General features: G+C 39.4%; 1 protein-coding gene across 5 annotated transcripts in view; it reads left to right on the forward strand.

Moving 5' to 3' along the window:
- Nucleotides 1-19899, forward strand: part of EPB41L2 (erythrocyte membrane protein band 4.1 like 2) — a 205508-nt gene that overhangs the window by 107894 nt on the left and 77715 nt on the right. For all 5 annotated transcript variants that reach the window (XM_028125387.2, XM_028125384.2, XM_028125385.2 and 2 more), the window contains exon 4: nt 18555-18659. In XM_028125387.2, the coding sequence (XP_027981188.2) occupies nt 18555-18659 (105 nt within the window). The remainder of the gene's footprint in view (nt 1-18554; nt 18660-19899) is intronic.

Consider the following 19899-nt stretch of genomic DNA (forward strand, 5'->3'; position numbering starts at 1 on the left):
CGAGAGATTGAACCCCATGTTGGGCTCTGTGCTCAGCAGGAAGTCTACATGAGATCCGCCTCCCCCCCCACCCCCTGACATTCTGTGTCTCTCTCTAAAAAAAAAAAAAAAATTTTTTTTTAGTTCCTTGACAGGATTCATCAAATGAAGAAATGCAATGTTATTTCTCTCACCCAATAAAAAACATAAAATATCTTTTAACGCACTATTCAGAATCCCTCTGTTTTTGTTACTCTTAATTTTAGTCACCTTCCTTTATTCTGAGGAAATTAAAGATGATGTACCGGACTTGTATTTCTCGACTTTAGAAATTTTGCTAAATATTCCCCTCCCTGATCCCATCTCCTTGTTGCCCCTTCCCCTCCAGATTCCTATGGAGGTGTGTGTAGAGCTTGAAGGGGGTCAGGAATTTGGGAATCCCTGTGTTTATTTCACAAATGGTGGGGCCATTCATTTCATCTGTCCCTTCTACAGCAGGATGCATACTCTGGTCCAGTAAGAACATGGACAGAATGTATCATTAGTATTAGTATTTACAGTACCATATAATATAGTATACTAACATTTGGATCTTAAAGGGATTGAATTCAACATAACATCATAAAATCTGGTGTGTAGAAAGCACGAGGTTGACTCAGAAAAAATTTCTTCATGCAAGGTAGCTAAATGAGTCAAACATTGATAAAGGATCTCTCAGATTGCTGTTTTTATGATTTGATTCGTTATGTTCTGCAACAGAGTTACACATGGACTCTGACAGAAAAGTTATGAGGAATATTACTTTTAACTTTTTTTTTTTTTAACTTTTATTCTCCAGAGGCACCTCCAGACAAAAGCTCTATTCTGCTTATTCACGGCATCTCCCAACTGCATTTCTTTTATGGAATATGCCATTTTAACCTGTTTTGAGGTTGAGTCTGATTTTGTGTATCCCCTAGTTATTTACTTAGGAAAATTCATTCGAATCTTATGATCTGTTTGTCATATTGATCTCTTTTCATATTTCTGTCAGCAGCAATTTAAAGTGAATCAAATAAGAATGCTCTACTAAGCTATTCTTCTGTAGCACAGAAAGCCTATATGAATCAAATGTCAAAATTCATTCTAAGCAAATAGTTTGCAGAGAATGTGCTAGCCTACAGAAGTTGCTGCTTCTGGTTTTTGAAATAAGTCCTAGTGGACATGGTACTGAGCAACATTTAAAAGAAGATACTTAAAAAAATTTTGGTTTGTTCATCTGACTAGAAGTTTGATACCGGCCTCTATTTATCTAACAGTTTTAGTCACTTTTAAAGAGATTATACTTTTTCATAGATTTATGCCAACTCCTGCTGTTCACAGTAAATAATAGAAAAAGTGAGACAAAAAGAAGTTGTATTTTCATTTCTTAGGAATTATTTTAATGCCTGGGTTGCTGATGTCCCTTCATGATGGTATGTCATTTTTAAGAAAAATAGGAAGTTAAGAAAGTCATATTTGCACAGTATTTTGCAAATTTGGTTTTAAAAATCATATTCATTTACATAGATCTTGTGTGTTCAGAAACAATTTTTATCCCCAAATATTGATTTGGTTCCTACTTTTGCTGAGAAGATAAAAATTTAAGATACTATTTTTCCTCTCAAGCTGCTTATGAATTTTACTTTCAAGGATAAACTATACATATGAAGCCAAGAGTATGATATGAACATAATTGATAAAGTACTGTTTAGGGGTTAGATAAATAACAAAGAAGTATCACGTTGTCATGGGCTGAAATTGGCAACTCTTCACTGGGGAGAAAGGAACTCCTCCTAGATTTTGAAGAATGAAATATTTAGGAAAACCCAGCAACACCTAGCCCATTACATTTTTTATTTACAAATGGCTCAATAGTAATATCCAAGCAGAAATAGGGGGTTATAAGGATAGATTTTAATGCCGACTTCCTCCTTGGTCAAGGATAGCTTGATAGTAAACCTTGGTTAGGAGCAAGCCAGTGTTGATAGTTTTGACCCAGGCTTTTCTTGGCTTGGCTCTAACTAGAAATCCTCCCATTTTACAATTCAGTGTATCACTGGGGTCACTTCTGCTAAACATCATGGAAGAGGTGGGCTCCCATCCACAGGAGAGGTTGTGAAGAAAACAGGAAACATAAATGCACAGACTTGATCTCCCAGCCTTTTTCAATCTGCTTTCCAAAATTTCACTGGCACAGAATTCTGTTCTTTTTTCCCCCCCTGTCTCAGGGTGGGGAAAAAAATGAATATATGCATGTGTGCTCTTACATCATTTTCTATTCTAACTAGCTTCCAGAGGGAGAAGTACATGGGTTATGTTTAATCTACCGTCTTTAATTGGCGGTCCACTTTCTACTTAGGAAAATTTGAGCAATGAGCACATTTTAACTCTAGGATGAAGTGAGGTAGGCCATCCTCCTCAGTATAGCACATATCCTAGCTGTCAGGAGGCTCTTGGGTTTTCTTGCCATAGAAAGACTTCTACTTGGTTGTGGTAGCTTTAGTAGCATCTGTTTTGATATTTTGTTCATTATTTTCTCACAGATGCCTTTTGTTAGTTTATTTTCTTGTCTCATTATTTCCTGCAGGTGTCTGGATAATCCGTTTTATTCTGCATGTGGAGGTGGGTCATAGGAAATGGAAGGATGGGGAGGCTATTCTACCAAAAATGTTTTACTGGTTTTTGTAATAGGTGTAATTCATTTCTTAATTCATTTGATTTGGGTCATTATCTGTTACATAAAGTGTATGGTTTTGTTCACCAAACATTTGTGGACCAAGCATTGGTGATCCTGCTGAGGAATAGTGGGTCTCCTGGTTAGAGCCTGTGCAGCAGTGGGTAAAGGCTGCCTACCGGGGTTCAGGCTGGATTTCAGGCTCCTTTCCAATAGTATGAAGCTGTTCTGGATGTGGTGATTTGGGAAAGTATCCAATTTTAACATTTCTATAAAGCTTCCCCCCCCCAAGGTTTATTTATTTATTTTAGAGAGGGGAGAGAGGAGCCAAAGGAGAGGGGGAGAGAGAGAATCTCCAGCAGAGTCCCTGCTGAGGGAGGATCCCAAAGCGGGGCTCGATCTCACGATCCTGAGATCAGGATCTGAGCCAAAACCAGGAGTCAGACACTTAACAGACTGAGCCACCCAGGTGCCCCTCTATAAAGCTTTTTAATTTGTGGAATTTTATCTCATTTTCCCCACAGAAATTGATGGAGGGAGGGTGAGGTGTTATAGACCAAGCTCTACGTTGGTACAGTAATTCTCAAATTTAAACTTAAAGTTCACTTCATTTCAACGTTTTGAAATCTGGATATATCTTGCAATATATGTCAAAAGAAACTTAGATTACTGTTTTCCCCCTCCCTTGCTGAAGTCTTTCATCATTTTGTAGAGTTGATAATAGTATTTGAGGTTTGCCGAGTAAGCTCACAGTGTTGACCAGTAGGATGCCGCAGGGGCTGGCGTGCTTCAACAAGACAGGACGTGGGAGATCATTGTGTAGGGTCTGGTTCGGGGCATACATGCGTACATTAATTCTTTATTCACTGTGCCCAAGGCAGTCAGGGAGAAGACAGTTGGTCCTTGCTGATCAGTCCTATGAACAGAATCGTTAGAATGTCAGGAAGTGATTTACAGTTAAAGATAGCTGCCAGGAAGAATGAAATGTGTACAGGTGATTGGTCAGCTGATTCTTTTCATCCTTGAATGATGCCAGGTGATAATCCTAAAATATCTTTGTGAGCATGAAATTCAGAGCAAGGGGTATTACATCAGCATGGTAACTGGTGTTTTCAACCCATTTGTAGCTTGATCCAAAGCCACTGTTGGAGGGTGAGTACATCTGCCAAGGTCAAGAATAATTATGCTTTTAGGCCAGGTATCCTTCGTCCAGGTGATACTGATATATTCTCACTTTTTGTTATTCCCACTCCTTCCCCTCCAAGAAGTCCATTTGGGTCTGTAAACTGGGATTACACACACACACACACACACACACACAAACTGGGATTACACACACACACACACACACACACACACTTTGACTCCTTCCCCTCCAAGAAGCCCATTTGGGTCTGTAAACTGGGATTACACACACGCACGCACGCACGCGCTTTCCTCTCTCCCTCCTTCCCTCCCTCCCTAACATTTTAGACATGCATTCCTGGGTTTCCTGCAGTCAGAACATTCACCCCTCATATGTGTTGATTTTACTTAGCATAACGTTTACTGGGGAACCTATCTCTAAGTTCTGTTGGAAACTGTACCATGGACTTCAGTATTTCTAGCTGGGTGTGTTATTCACCTGATAGGATGGGAGTTCATGTTGGGAAGAATGATTGACCTGAAACTTATTTGCCAGGCAAAAATATTATTTCTCTTGGAAAAAATTGTGATTTTCAAATAGATGTCACGTGTCACTTTGCATTTTAGGGAAGAAATAATACAGGACGGCATGGGGTTGACCACTTGGGTATTCAAATACATAGTGCAGAGAGGCACTGTAAAGGAAGTTTCCAGTTTATGAACAGGTTGTCTGGACATGCCATACATCAGCAAACGATTTATTTGGAAAGTGTGCTTTCGTATAGAGACAATGTACAAATGATTACATTTCCAGGTTGATTTGTGAAAGTCCATACCTTATGTTTTTGAACTGAATTCTGGGTGCTCGGAGCAGGTTGGTAAAGACAGAATTTCTACCTCCCTTTTTTAACTCAGGCCAAAAATGTAAACCTCTTTCCCCCCAGATTATTTTCCTATTTCTTGGTACTTTTCTCCCTAAGAATTTCTAATATCATTCTCTGCAAAAGAATGATATTATTCTTTTGCAGTGTGATACAAAAAAATGTTTCCTGCCTACTTTTTCTCCTTATAGAATCTAAATTCCTAATTCCTCAAATGTAGCAGACTTCTCAGCTCAGTAATGAGAAGATTGGTGATTTGAGTGAATGACTTCAATGTGTGAATGATTGATTACCTGTACTGCCTTCTAAGAGATATTTGCATTTTAAAAGAAAGTTCTTCTCTCTAAAGAATCCTAAGTGGTGAAATTTCACTACTGAAGCCAAGGCCTGAGAAAAAATTAAGGCAGTTTGTCTGGGGAGCTAGAGGGCTGGATTTTTGTGGCATCTTTGGGTCAGGTGGACACAGTGGTGGTAAGGTAGCCTTTTTGGGGAAGCATGCCTCAGAGCTGCATTAACCCAAACACTTCCTGACTTTCTTGCTTCTGAATCCCTATGTTTCTCTCTGATAACCTCAGTCTTTCTCCTTATATAGTTGAGTTAATTTATGTGTATGTGTATTTTAAGTCAGGCAAAGTCTTGAAAATTCACCCAGCCCCCCCCCCCCAACTTGGTGAACAAAGACCTTGTTGTCACTTTTTCTTTGGTTTTACTTTAGTTTGTTAGTCACCCATCAGGAATGAAAAACATTTTTTTATTATGTTATGTTAATCACCATACAGTACATCATTAGTTTTTGATGTAGTGTTCCATGATTCATTGTTTGCATATAACACCCAGTGCTCTATGCAGTACGTGCCCTCTTTAATACCCATCACCAGACTAACCCATGTCCCCACTCAGGAATGAAAAACTTTTAATGGGAAAAAATGTCAAGCTGAATGGAAACACTGTTGCCTCAGATCAGTGTTTAAAAACTGTGCTATCTCAAAATGAAACGTATTTTTTTTCTCAGATTGCCCAGAATTGCTTGTCATTGAATTCAAGAATCAGAAATTCAGGTGGTGAGGTATAAAGGAAATTTTTGTTGCTAAGAAACTCAAGACCTCTCTTTTTGCATCAGATCTGTTGCCCTCCGTTTCACAGCTGTCATAAAGTCAATATTTAAGCGATTAAGATTATTCTGCATTATACCTTGATTTCCACTTTGGTCCATTATTAAAAAAAAAAAAAAATACGTTAAGCACTCCTGGCCAGTAGAGGTTAAGAATAGTTTCCTTGGGCCTGGTTTGTGGTGAGATCAGATCTACATATGGTCTGGGGTGAGGTGGGTGTCTTGTGTTTTTCCACCTGGAGATCTTTTTATTTCAAAGGTAGCTTTCAGGTAGAGTTGTCATTAAAGATTGTCAGATAAATTGTATATTACCAGGCTCTCTGAACCAGTCCTTTTTTAAAGGGTTTGAAGTGAAAAGTTGAACAATCGATGCATTATGCTGTGGGTCCTGGCTTTTGTGTCTAAGCCTTTGAAAGAGAGGAAAGGGGGAGTATAGTGCGTTGGATGTTGCCATAAATTGAAAGCTAGTGGTCTTGGGGTGTGAGGCAGACAGTCTTATTCGGGCAGAGGGGATCTCTTGGTGACCTTTGTATCAGCCTTGTCTCATGGTCAAATCCTTGTTTGACCTTTTTACAAAGAGGAGCACAGAGGATTTTTAGGGCAGTGAAATTAGTTTGGATGGTACTGCAATGGCAGAGACATGTCATTATGCATTTGTCCAAATCCATAGAATGCACAACACCAGGAGTGAGCCCTGCTGTTAACCATGGACTTGGGTAATAATGACTATGTGTCAGTGAAGGTTCATCAGTTGTAGCAAATGTACCTGGGGCGGTACAATAGTGGGAGAGGGTACACAGGTGTGGGGCTGGAGGATTTATGGGAAATCTCTGTACTTTCTCAATTTCTATGAACCTAAAACTGTTGTAAGAAATAAAATCCTGATACAATCTGATACAAAATTTAAGAAAAAAATTAAAACTACAGATGTCCAGGTGTCACCTTTTGAAGATGCTGATTCAGTGGTTTTGATGCCAGGCTTAAATCTGTGCAGCCCGAGTTAAGAACTGCTTGGAAAGGCTGTACCATCCTGTCTGCCGGGCACTTCGTGCAGAGCATCTGCTCCCCAGGGAGAGGGGCAATTCATAAATTAGCTCTTTGTTGAAATATTATGGCTGGCGAGGTATTTTCGTCTAGTGGCAGGAAAGTGAGTGGAGTAGAGACCCTCCATTGAGACTGCAGGAGGTCTTAAGTGTCTGTCTGGGTTCACTCGATAGCCTTTTCCTCGCTATGATTTGTGGCTGAATTTGTCTGGTTAGGATTTGCTTTGAGCAATGCTCTGCATATAGTAAGGGTTTGATAAGCATTAGCTGCAATTGTTATGTTTTAAAACCCTGCTTGTTTTTTCAGGATCCTACTATTTTTCTTGTTCTTGATGAACATACTAAAATCCCATGCCTTGGATAAATTCCTGATAATATTTTTATATTTTATCAATAATTTAGTGACTTGGAAGGCCCATAAGGGAAATATATACCACTTATATATTCACAATGACTTTGTCATTTAAAGAACTTCCTTAGACTCTAAACTTCAGTTAGTACTTTTACAAGTAAGAAAAAACCCACAAGATTTAAAAAGAATACACTTTATCTTATAATTTTGAATAAACCATTCCCTAGTGTCCAAGGGCTTCTTATTGGAGAGTCAGGAAACATCGTCCATAACCAGTTGGATTAAAAAAAGAGGTCAAAGATGAATTCCTTTGCTTTACCACCAAAATAAACTAGAACTCTAGGAATAGAAATATAGTTGGATTTTGCATAGGAGAAATTGCAGGCTATCTGACAGCTTACTCACTTAGAGCAAATAGAGATTGAGATGATTCTTCCTCATACGCTATAATACCATTTCATTAAACTTCTGTTACAAAAGGAAGGCATTTAAGGGACCATGTTTTATGACCGAATGGCTGAGCAATTGACAGATGTTAGAACTGACAGGAGCGTTTATTATTTTCATCTGGTTAAAGTGAAAAAATAAGTAAAATCCCTTGCATAAAATTTGTGTGCAGATATTTACAGTTCATCAACAAATAGGGTTTGTGTAACAAGCTTCAAGATCCACACCCCCGGGGCTTTTGTGAGGTTTTCTGCATCCCCGTTTCAGGGCGTGGCTTTGGGATTACCCCCCCCCCCCCCCCCCGCCCACGTGCTGGTGAGAGCAGTGGGCCTGCTCTGCACTGTGGAGGTAGAGATCTTCCGAGGGGGTGCTCTCTGGTCACTGAGCGATTCTTGCATCCTGAAAGCTGATGAAAACCTCTGGGTTGCCGGAAATAAAAACTGCAACCGCCTTAGAGATACAGAATGTGATTGTGGATGAGGGATTAAAGATTCAATGTTTTATCTTCTAAGGCTGAAAATTAAGCATTCATTTGCTTTGGGAGGAAAAAAGGCCAAGTCCATAGACTCGAATTTGTTGTTGATGGTGTGTTTTGTTTGTTTATAATATTGGTAGCAGGATTCTGTTGTTTTTGCTGTTTCCCACACAGTATAAAGATGAATCCTATTTTTCTTTCTCGTCTGTAATCTAAATTTACCTGGTTGCTTATGAGTCGAATTGTATGCTCAGTTAAGAATTCTGAAACGTGCACATGTGCTCTCTCTCAAAAAAAAAAAAAAAAAAAAAAGGCTGCTACTAAAACAAGAACAAACACTCGGCCAGAATAGGCGGCACAATAGCCTCGAGTAACTACGTCCTGCAGTAATTTCAAAGGAAACCCTAGCCTAGCGGCTCATCTTTTTATTTCTGGCGTCTGAAACTACATTGTTTTACGTTGCTCATGCCCACGTCACGCAGACTTTGCTCTGTGTTTATCCCAATCCCTGAATCCTGTGTAATGGAAAAGAAGCGATTTTTATAGTGGTCTGTGAGAGGTTTTCTTTCTTTCCTTTTGTAGTCTCGTCTTGAAGAAATACTACATAAGAAAAACTTCTTATACTTCATGGTGATTTATAAGAAACCTGCATGCTACGTAATCTTGATAATGCATGTTTCTCTATCTATGGATGTGTGTGCGTGTAGCTTCCCTGTTCACTAATGAAAGAATTGGAAAACTTTTTCATTCTATTCAAAATAAGAAAGATACATATCTGTGTATATAATGTATGTGTATATTTGTACACATTTGATATATACACGCATATAATACACACATCCTTTTGAGTAGTTGGAGAAACTTTTTCAAACTTAATTCTTATTAATTATCAGGGAAACTTAAAAATCTTTTTTTAACTGCAAATGGCTCATTTATTTCTGGAATTTACATTTTCAACACACACACAATAATTGGATATGGTGTCTTCCTTTTTACTGGGGTTTGAATGAACGGACGTGTATCGACAGCTCACTCAGATTGGTAGGAAAAGAGTGATCTGGAAAATGATGGCCTGAGACTATTTGAGAGCTCTCTTTCCTCTTCTGTATGGTTTTCATTGATGAGCCCCCCCCATGACAATGTATCAGTTGTTGTGTTTGCTCTTTGCATACCTTTCTTTCCTTGGCCTTTTATATTTGCATAGTGTAGTTTAGAGCTAGTGTACAATACAGAGCTCGAGGGCTGTCATGTATGGATTGCATTGTGCACTTCCCAGCACCGTGTCCTCGGCATACAATAACTACAGTGTGGAGGGGCCTACTCGGAGACAGCGGTGGTGCTTTACACGGTGCCAGTGGGGTGTGCCGGCTGCTGCAATCTGCCGGGTAAGCAGTTGCACAAATTCCTCCAAGTTGAGAGGCCTCCAGAAATGTCATGTTCTGGCCTCCGTAGTGAATGCCACAAATAACAGCACAGGCTTGGGGAACTTTGCTCAGCTTCTTAAATTCCAGCCGGCCTTCCTTCAGCTGGGTCTGCCATAGATTGCTTTGTTTTGTTTTGTTTTGTTTTAAAGGCCCCGAAAGTTAGTCTTCCAACCCTAGAATAATATATTTTAAACCCATCTAAATTGTCTTGTTCTTTTTTCTCTTTCGGATAGCTCTAATATTATTATGCTGTTTTTTAAAGAAGAAAAAAAAACCTGATAACCTGGCAAGTAGACCAAAGGGCTTTTTTTGTTTAACTTTTCAGCCCATTGATTTTCATATTGCTGGTCTGTGCTATAAGTGGGATTAGGGAGAGGCAGATAGGAGAAAAGAGATTGTAAAGCTTGTTGGCATTTAGTGTAGAAAGTAACATTTCTTTTTGAAGTGTACTTGGCAAGTTTTATTAACAGTTGTATGGTTTGGGGGCGCCTGCGTGGCTCAGTTGGTTAAGCGTCTGCCTTTGGCTCAGGTCATGACCTCAGGGTCCTGGGATGGAGTCCCTCATCGGTTGGTCTGGCTCCTTGCTCAGCTGGGAGCCTGCTTCTCCCTCTCCCTCTGCCGCTTCTCCTGCTTGTGTTCTCTCTCTGTCAAATAAATGAGTAAAATCTTAAAAAAGAAAACCGTTGTATGGTTTTAATTGTTTAATTAACTTGGTGCTTTATTAGAGTCGCAATTGACACAGATTGTAGTCTGTAAAGATTCTAGTGTAAGAAGGGATACGAAGCAAAGACATGCTTTCAGTTAGCAAGAGGAAATGACAGTGAAACTGCTGTCTGTCTTAGTGAAGGAATGTAGTCTATAAAACCTCACTGTCCCCTTCTGTGTGAAGGTGGGGCATGGCCTGCTCTTAAGAGAAAGGCAGATTCACTTTTCTGCTTTTGTCATTCCTCTAGTTCTCAAGAAGTGTTTGGAAATGTTCTAATTACTAAAGAAGAGTTTAAGTACAATGTGGAATTATGAAGATGAAATGTAGGCCTGTGGCTGTTCTTCTCCCAGAATGTAGTTGGCAGTATGTGTTTGGTTTAGTTCCTTGAATAGCTATGGGTGGTAGTCCATGAGCTAGATCCAGGAGATTGCATAAGACCGCTAGCCAGAGGCTTGAATTCTAGACTCAGCTCTGCCAACTTTTTGGCTGGCATTATGGCACCGAGCCATTCCATCCAATGGATATATTTTGGCCTACCAGTGAGCTAGTTACTCAATGAAATGCTGCCCTAAGAGATGTTAAAGTAAATAAGACATACTTTTTTTGCCTAAAGAATTCAGTCTCCAAACGTAGTATCAAAAAAGGAGTAGAATATAAGTGTAAGTACCATAAATGTGCAATAAAGTGCTTGAAGGAGAAAGATGAATATTGGGAGATTCGAATAATTTTCATAGGGAAGGAGAATTTGGAGATTTGTCTAGAGGTACAGTTTCAACAGTTAGAAATAAATCAAGGTAAAAAAGAAATTTAGAGTATGTCTTGGCCAGTCCACAATCCTCTTTATCTGGGGCAATACCCCAAGGTGCTATGACAACTAGTTGTACTGGTATCTCAGGTGCAGATGGTAAAACAAAATTTCTGTTTTTTGCTTGGTTAACAAATGGTATTTTTAGTCCTTTCATGCAATAGAATCCAAATTGTTGTTTATTTAAAAAGTCAAAACAATGATAATAGGAAAAAATTGCCGGGGTGCCTGGGTGGCTCAGTGGATTGAGCATCTGCCTTCCGCTCAAGTCATGATCTCTCTGTCCTGGAATTGAGCCATGCATTGCCCCCTGTCGGGCTCCCCCTTCAGCAGGGAGTCTGCTTTTCCCTCTGCCTCCCCCCTCCCTTGCTCCTCCTATATGTTCGTTCTCTCTCTCTCTCTCTCTCTCAAATAAATAAATAAAATCTTAAAAAAAAAAATTGCCTTCCTGGATAGAAATATAGAGTACTAATATTTATGGATATCACAGATAAGAATTCAGTTCTTCAAAAGAAATTCAGGAAATCAGTCTGAAAAGTAGGTTAAACTCTCTGTAACCTCAGTTTTCTCATTTGTGAAATGAGATTGGATGAAATAAGTGTGAAAGTTCTTTAATCATATTTAAAATCAATTATCTTTAGAGCAACTCAGAAAGGTCCTGTGATTCAGCGGTCTTTTAATGAATCCATATAAGGTGTCAAATATTTTATTAAGCACTTTAAATACACCTCATTTAATTATTGCTATTATACAAGGAGTATTTGTATTTTAAAGAGAAGAAACTGAGGAATGGTGAAGTTAAGTAACTTGCCTCCGGTTACATAACTGTTAAGAAGTAGGGCTGTCATTCAGATCCAGGTCACTGGCATTTTCCTGCAATATCTTTTCTAGTCTGGTTGAGAATCAGTGATTCTTATGAAAGATGGTACATACAAGAATCTGGAGGGGAGAAGGAATCATTTCAACTGGCATACCCTCACACATCTTTTTATATTACAATTAGGAGTTGTGTCTTGGTTCCTGTCCCCTGAATGATGGGAATTTTCCTTTGTGGAGTGTGTTGTGAACAGAGTGAAGGCAAAGAGAAGTTGTGAGCCCCTGGGTTCATATTGCTGACAGAGCATACTCAGGCAAGTTTGATTGCAGATGAGCACTTATTAAATGTTCCATGTTATTACATTTTATATGTAGTATTTAATATGGGGTAATCTGATATATTTTCTTTATGAGAGAAGAAGAAATGTGCTATTTTGTTTGCCTTTTTGAATTAGCTTCCAAAAGCAGATCAGTTTTGGGTTGCTCAAGAGTAACTTCTCTGGGTTTTCTGTTATAATTTACTTTGGTCAATCCTTATTCTTTAGCTTACATTTCTTTCCCTCTTATCTTAATGGCTTTGCTGTATCGTTTTTAAAAATGTCAAAACCTTTTGAATATTAATGAGTCAGAATAATAAAATAATGAAAGAAAGTGATTGTAGAGTACTGGATTTCATTTTGTGTGGCAAGAGACCCATGGAGTTTCCTTAATTTGGGAGTTGTAGGCATTAATCAGCCATTATCTTTTTAAAAAATTTTTTTAAAGATTTTATTTTTTTTAGAGAGAGTACTCATGTGCACGTCAGTGGGGAGGGGCAGAGGGAGGGGGGAGAGAGAGAATCTCAAGCAGACTCCATGCTGAGTGCGGAGCTAGACGTGGGGCTCTATCTCTCGACCCTGAGATTAAGACCTGAGCAGAAATTGAGTCAGATGCTTAACTGACGGAGCCACCCAGGCGCTCCCATTATGTCTTTTAATGTTGCCTCTCACTTATTCTCTGTATTGTTTTCAATTAGAGTTTTTTTTTTAAGATTTTATTTTTAAGTAACCTCTACATCATACGTGGGGCTTAAACCCACAACCCTGAGATCAAGCGTCCCATGCTCCACTGACTGAGCTCCACTGACTGAAGGTGCCCCTTCAGTTAGAATGAGGAGGTCTACATAGACTTCATCAGAATTCTGTCTTCTATGTCTGAAATTCTTTCATATTTTCCATCTTTCTTTGCTGTGTTCTGGGTAGTTTTTTAAGATCCATTTTCCAGGTCACTGGTTTTCTGTCTGTGTCAAACTCTGTCCATTTGGATTACAATTTATTGTTATAGGTTTTACTTATAGATATTCTAGTTGGTTCTTTTCAGAATCTGCTTTTTGATAGTTATTTCTTGATATTATATAATCATTTATTTCTTTAAACAGGTAAAATGTTCTGTACTTGATAATTCCATTATCTACAGTCTCTGAAGATCTAATTTTGATACTGTGTCTAATACTCAATAATAGTAATTGGTTTCCTTGTGTGTGCTTTGATTTTTTGGTTATATTTCTTGGGATTTTATATTTGGGAATCATTTGCTTCAGCCAGACAGCTGGACACATCCAATTCTGAATCAGTTTAAACCAAATTCTCTTTTTGGTATTTTTGAATCGAAAAGATAATGGATAAACTGTGTGTGTGTGTGTGTGTGTGTGTGTGTAATAAATCATATTAATAAAAAATGTTAATGCCAGTCTCCAAATCTGCTTGCGGGCCAGATCCTGGTAATATTTTTCTCCCTCGTTTCTTGAGATGTGGTCTGTAGAACAGTAATTCTGATGTGGAGTAAGTTAGTAAGCATTGTATTAAAACAAGATAGTGCTTTATTTAGCCAAATAATTTTGGGAAACATCAGGTTGAATGATGGGAAACAAGTTTTTTTCATCATAGAACTCAGGAGATCTTACATGCAAACAGAAAGTTTGATGCATGGTGGTTAAGCAGAATTTTCCTTTGTCCCACTCTTACTCCCCTTTCGGGGGATGTGGGTATATATATGGAACATCTCATGGGCCTAGCGGTACCAATGGAACATGCTTGCCTACTAGAAGTCGGCCTCCTGATACCCTTGGCTTCTGCTTATTGCCTTCTCACTATCTTCACTGTGTTTATACCACTCTGTGTATGATTGTGTGTGTGTGCGCACGCACACCTTATATTTAAACTTGCTGAGGGAAGATGTGATTGTATGTGGTAACCTTTATTCCCAGAGTAAGATACTGTCTTTGAGTAGAGCTATTGTATGAAGCTATCTCATAGGCCCTTGGTTAGTATTCTTTGGACCAATTGGACCAGGTAGCTAGTTATTTCTAGAGAGGTAGATTAATAGGACTTTGTTTTCCCTTGGGGGACTTCCTTTTTATTTTCTGTCATTGACTGTAATGTTTCCAGGACTGTCTGTGTCTTATTTATCATTGTTTTCAGGACATCTTAACAGAGGAACTGATACATACTAGATGCTGGATCAGTCTATGTTGAGCCTTTTAGCCTGGCAAGCTCTGGCAGTCATCTGAGAGTGGAACAGTATACTTGGCAGTCATATTGGTTTGACCATTATGGATGGGTTACTTTTTTCATTTTACTATATTCTCCAGTATCTTTTGAAGAGAAATTGGCTCCATCAGATTTTATAAACATCCGAAGTAAAAAAGAAGTTCTTTTGAATATGCTTTTGTCTGCCTTGTGACAAATAATTTCCTTTCAGATTCATTTCAGATGCCACGGTCTTGGTGAAGCTGTGGTTTTTCTCCAACCCCGTTACTCACCTGTTCTTGGTGTTGCCATAGCCCTTGGTACATGCATCTTTCAGTACATGTCCCATGGTTTTTGTGCATTTTTGTCTTCCAGCCAGACTTTGAGTTCGTTGAGGGTAGAGATGCTGAATGGAAGCTTAAGTAATATCTGTGTGCAGTTAAGATCTAATCAAGCATTTAAAATATCTGTTTCCTGGAGAAGGGGAGGAGAGAACAGAGAAGCAATCTGAGCATCTAGAAGATACTTTGGTGTTTGTTAGATGTGGGCTAGTGAAAGAACAGTTGCTAACAGGATTCAGCTGGCTGAGTAAGGCACTTGGTTTGGCACTTTGAATGTATTGTCTCATTGGATTAATTTGACCCTCACAGTGAGCTGTGAGATACTTGTGATTTCCTTTTACAGTTAAGGAGACTCAGTGGTTTGCTGTCTTCACGCTTGTGTAGTAATAGTAAAGTGCCTACAGGCTGTTGAGTGAAGGAGGGACTGGGTCTGACTCCAGCCCTTGTGTGGCTCCCTGTGTGCTGCCCAGCATACCAAAGTCCAATTGTGGTGGTGAGCTTTTTGCGTGTTTTTCTCTTAATCCTTTAGGGGAGTTCTGTCCATGAGAGCATGTTTCTTTTTTTGAAATGGAAACCAGTGAGAAAGTATGATTTATTAATAAGGTTTTACTCTAAGCCTATGTTGGAATGTTTTCTGTTTGAACTGAGGTATGTGCTCATAGATGTTAGTTGTCTGAAATATCCTTTTTACCCTAATTTCAAATAGTGTTATCACCAAATAGCATGACTCTCCTTTTGATTCTGTTAACATTTCTTCATGATACCTACAGCTAACTGGTTTCAGTAGTTTGCTCATTTGAAAGTAGTTGTCACATAGAGCCAGATGTTTTTAGAAATGATAAGTTTGGGAACTTTATCTGATTAAAGGGCAACTTCTTATATTAGCTTCTGTTGAGTTTTTAGTGTCTCTTTTTTTTTAAATTTTTTTTAAGATTTTATTTATTTATTTGACAGAGAGAGTGAGTGAGAGCAGGGACACAAGCAGGGGGAGTGGGAGAGGGAGAAGCAGGCTTCCCGCGGAGCCCGGAGCCCGATGTGGGGCTCGATCCCAGGACCCTGGGATCACGACACAAGCCGAAGGCAGACGCTTAACAACTGAGCCCCCCAGGCGCCCGAGTTTTTAGTGTCTTTCTAGATAAGAAGATAATCTCTGCTTTATAGTAGATAAAATGTGTCCTGCGAGTCCTTTATAGCTCATTGTAAATGCATAGGGGATGACGTCCGAGTAGATAGATGTGGCAGGAGCTATCGCTGATTGCTCTCTTTGCTCCCTCAGATAAGGAAAGTTCCTAATTACAAAATGGATGCTGAAATTATAGCTCTGGTCAGTCACTAGAAGCCTGAATAGGTTAAATGTCATCTCATTCAAAATAAGGATGTCACATATAGTACACTGTAATGTTTTTTCGGTTGACTCAGTAAGTAGTTTTTGACCACCTATTGTGACGGGCAGTTTTCCACTCACTGGACATTCAGAAGTAAACAATGCTGGAATTAATGTCCGAAGATTCACTCATTCTATCTTAAATTATTGATTATCTCTGAAATACTCTTTGGGGCACCTGGGTGGCTTAGTCGTTAGGCGTCCTACTCTTGACCTCCGCTCAGGTCGTGCTCTCGGGGTCGGAGATCGAGCCCTTTGTCGCGTTCCGAGCTGAGTGTGGAGCCTGCTTAAGGCTCTCTCCTTGCCTCTCCCTCTGTACCCTTCCCCCGCCCATGTACACGCACACACTGTCTCTCAAAAAAAATCCTTTGCTATTATTTGCAACTGTCTCTCTTCACATGTACTAAAATCATAGATTTTACTGTACATTAAGGAAAATCAGCTGTCATGCCCTGAGTTCCCTTCTCGTAAGTTAAAGTACCTCTAAACTCAAAGTTTTAATTATATAGGCTAATAATTTCATGCGGATCAAATAATGAAATTTAGAACCATTCATTGTAAATGCTTAAGCCAAAATCTCGTGTAGGCGAAATTAGTCACTTTTCACGTTACAGAACTCTCCAGCTCCTAACATAGGAGCCAATAGTGGTTAAGCACTATGTGCCATACACACTGTTTAAGCTCCCGTATGTATTACAGCTCATTTAGCGCTCAGTACACCCTGTGGTGGCTCCTTTTACCCCATTTCACAGATGGGCAAATTAAGGCAAATAGAAGTAAAGTGTCTTGTCCTTAGTCACATAATTTGCAAATAATGGAAATGTATGTATAACTTTGTCATTTGGAATCCAGAATCCAATACTCTTCCTTACTACTCTATTTTATGTACTTTGAATATGCAGACATATAAACATATCTATTTTAAATGTCCTTAATTTTCTGAATCTCTAGTGATACAGTGAAGGTACAGTGCTGGCTATGTTGAAATAATCTATTGCTTTTTCCTTCTTCCCTCTACTATTTGGTGTAATTCTATTCTTCTTCCTCCTCCTCCTCCTCCTCTTCTTCTTCTTCTTCTTTTTTAAAGAAACAGTACTATAAAAGGTTTAATAATGAAAATCCAGATTCTCCTATGCACGTCTTTTAGGTATGAGTTTTCCACCTCTGCTTCCTCTTTTCCACAAAGAGGAGGAGGAAGAGATTCGAGGATAGAAACCAGCCCTTGAATTGAGTTTCTCTGAGACTGTCTTTTGCAGTCCCTTATCAGAGTTGTACTTACTTGAAATTGAAATGTCCTTCATATCTTATTGCATTGTTTAAGATACATCTGTGGGAGACATTAATTTCCACACAGTGGATGAACGAATGAGTGTCCGTTTTTGAGAGTGTAAGGGCATTCATCTGGAGGATGAAAATGTCTGAGGGAGCGTTCAGTTTTCACGTGAGGTCCAGTGGCTGCTTATATCCATGCGGGGGAAGGGAAGGCATATGTCTGACCTGACCTCGCAGTTGGGCCTGCCCAGGGTTGTGCATCTTAATTAGGAATGAGTCACCACTATGTTTTGCCATTGATTAGACAATGAGCTTTTCTTTTGTAGCTGTTAAAGGCTTTTACATCTCTGTTGATAGCAGTTTCTTAAAGTATTTTTTTTTAAGATTTTATCTATCTGAGAGAGAGCGAGAGCGCAAGAGAGAGCGAGAGCGAGAGCGCGAGCGAGAGCGAGTGAGCGAGGGGGAGCTTAAGCTGAAAGGAGAGGGAGAAGCAGGATCAAAGAGCCTGACGTGGGGCTTGATCCCAGGACCTCAGGACCATGACCAAAGTCAAAGGCTCAACCGACTGAGCCACCCAGGGGCCCCAGCAAAACAAAAACAAAACAAAAAGTATGTAAGGCAAAAAGTATGTTACATCTTTGGAGGCAACTCCAGTTCCATTACCTTGTATCTTAAAATTTTTTTCTGAAGAGTGAATGTCCCATCATCCTCAAGAAAAAGCTTAGCTTGAATTGAAAACAATTTTTTTTTCCTGTTCTACCGATATCATGGAACAGAAATCAAACCTAAGAACCGATGGGATAAATCATGTTAGGGTACCATGAAGACTTGGGCCAAATGATTTTCCTGGGGGAGTATGCCTTGTAGAAAGGACATAAGCCATCTTGAGGAATTGAGGGAGGCAGTTTGGATATATTTCTGTACTATTTTAAAAATGAACTCCTAGCACCTTACTTTTTGAGTCCATAGCATGGAGCATTTGATCATGCTTTCATTTTAGAATTTATGCTTTGTATATGTGGGGGGAGGGAGGATTCTAAAGTGAAGAAGTTGTTAATCACTCTTGTATTATAAAAGATTGGGAAAGATATATTATGCTAAATAATGTTATCGGATGTGAAGTCCTTTACTTACAGTACTCATGGAATCTTTAGTGCTTGAAAAGTAAAGATACCATTTCTTTTCCCGCAGAAACGTGCGAAGGGACAAGTGTTATTTGACAAAGTGTGTGAACATCTCAATCTCCTGGAGAAGGACTACTTTGGACTTTTATTTCAGGAAAGCCCTGAGCAGAAAGTAAGTGAAATGATTTCAAGTTCATGTGTATCTTCTTAGAGAAATAATGTATTTTTTTTTCTTAAGCAGTATAAAATTTTGCTTTAAAATGATTTATGACATATTTTTATATTAATTGTAGAAATTTGGTAAATATTAAAAACCTGTGCAGAGAGAATCACCTATAACTTTTTTGCCATTGTGTGTACGTTTTTCCACTAATACTGTAAGCAGACAGAATGGAGTGTTCTATTCTGTGTTAATTATTAGAGACTGAAAGAACTGATTTAAACATTTTTTAGGTTGAAGTTTTAGTTCTTGAATTCACTTGTATGCTAGGACTTAAGCATGCCTAAAAAGCAGGGAGGGAAGCATATTGGAAGGAATGTCAGGAGGACCAATGCGTACTTACCTGGAGGCTTGGGAGGGCGCCTTTGCCTGGCTGTACACTCCGCGGGGGCTGTGTGGGGTGAATGTGTTCTTTGCCCTGTTGTTGGGTTACGGGGAGGCAAAAAAGGAGGTGGGGCCCAGCCTGACTCAGTTGGTAGATGCAACCAGCCAGGACCCTGGGCAAATCTGCCTGACACCAAGTATGTTGAGATTGTTCGGCTCCAGGAATTTCCCAAGACACTAAGCAGGAGCATCAGAGTACTCTAATGCTTGATACTAAGCATTTGCATTCCAGGGAATGTCAGGGCTTCTCAGTTTCATGTGTAAATTAAAGAGAGAACTATTAATCCAGTCTGGCAATTAAGCAGATAACCTGCAGCCTTCTGTCTTAGTCAACTAGTCTGGGCATTTCTAACAAAGTACCATAGACTGAGTGGTTTATAAACAACACCAGAAGGCTGGGAAGTCCAAGCTCAAGATGCCAGCAGGTTCAGTGTCATATAGATAGTGCCTTCTGTGTCCTCACAAGTGGAAGGGATGAGGAGCTCTCTGATGCTCTTTTATGAGGGGGCTTACTATTCCCATTCATGAGGGCTCCACCTTCATGATCTTTATCACCTCCCAAAGGCCTCACCTCCAAATATTGTCACATTGGGGAATAGGTTTCAACATATGAATGGTGGGGGGGGGGGCTTCGCACATCCATTCAGTCTCTAGCACTCTCCTCGTTCGTTGTTAAGAAAGGACTGTTCCTCTTCTACTTGACTTTGAGTAATGGGATGTAACTGTGGTGAAGATACTGAGTGTAGGACTGAAAGGTAAAGGTTTGGTCCTGTTGCACCCTACAGTGAAGCTCTTTTTAGGTCTGTTT

The sequence above is a fragment of the Eumetopias jubatus genome, unplaced genomic scaffold (genome assembly GCF_037043125.1).
Source record: "Eumetopias jubatus isolate StellerSeaLion01/CBP00866 unplaced genomic scaffold, mEumJub1_p1.0 scaffold_6, whole genome shotgun sequence".
Taxonomy (NCBI): Eukaryota; Metazoa; Chordata; class Mammalia; order Carnivora; family Otariidae; genus Eumetopias; species Eumetopias jubatus.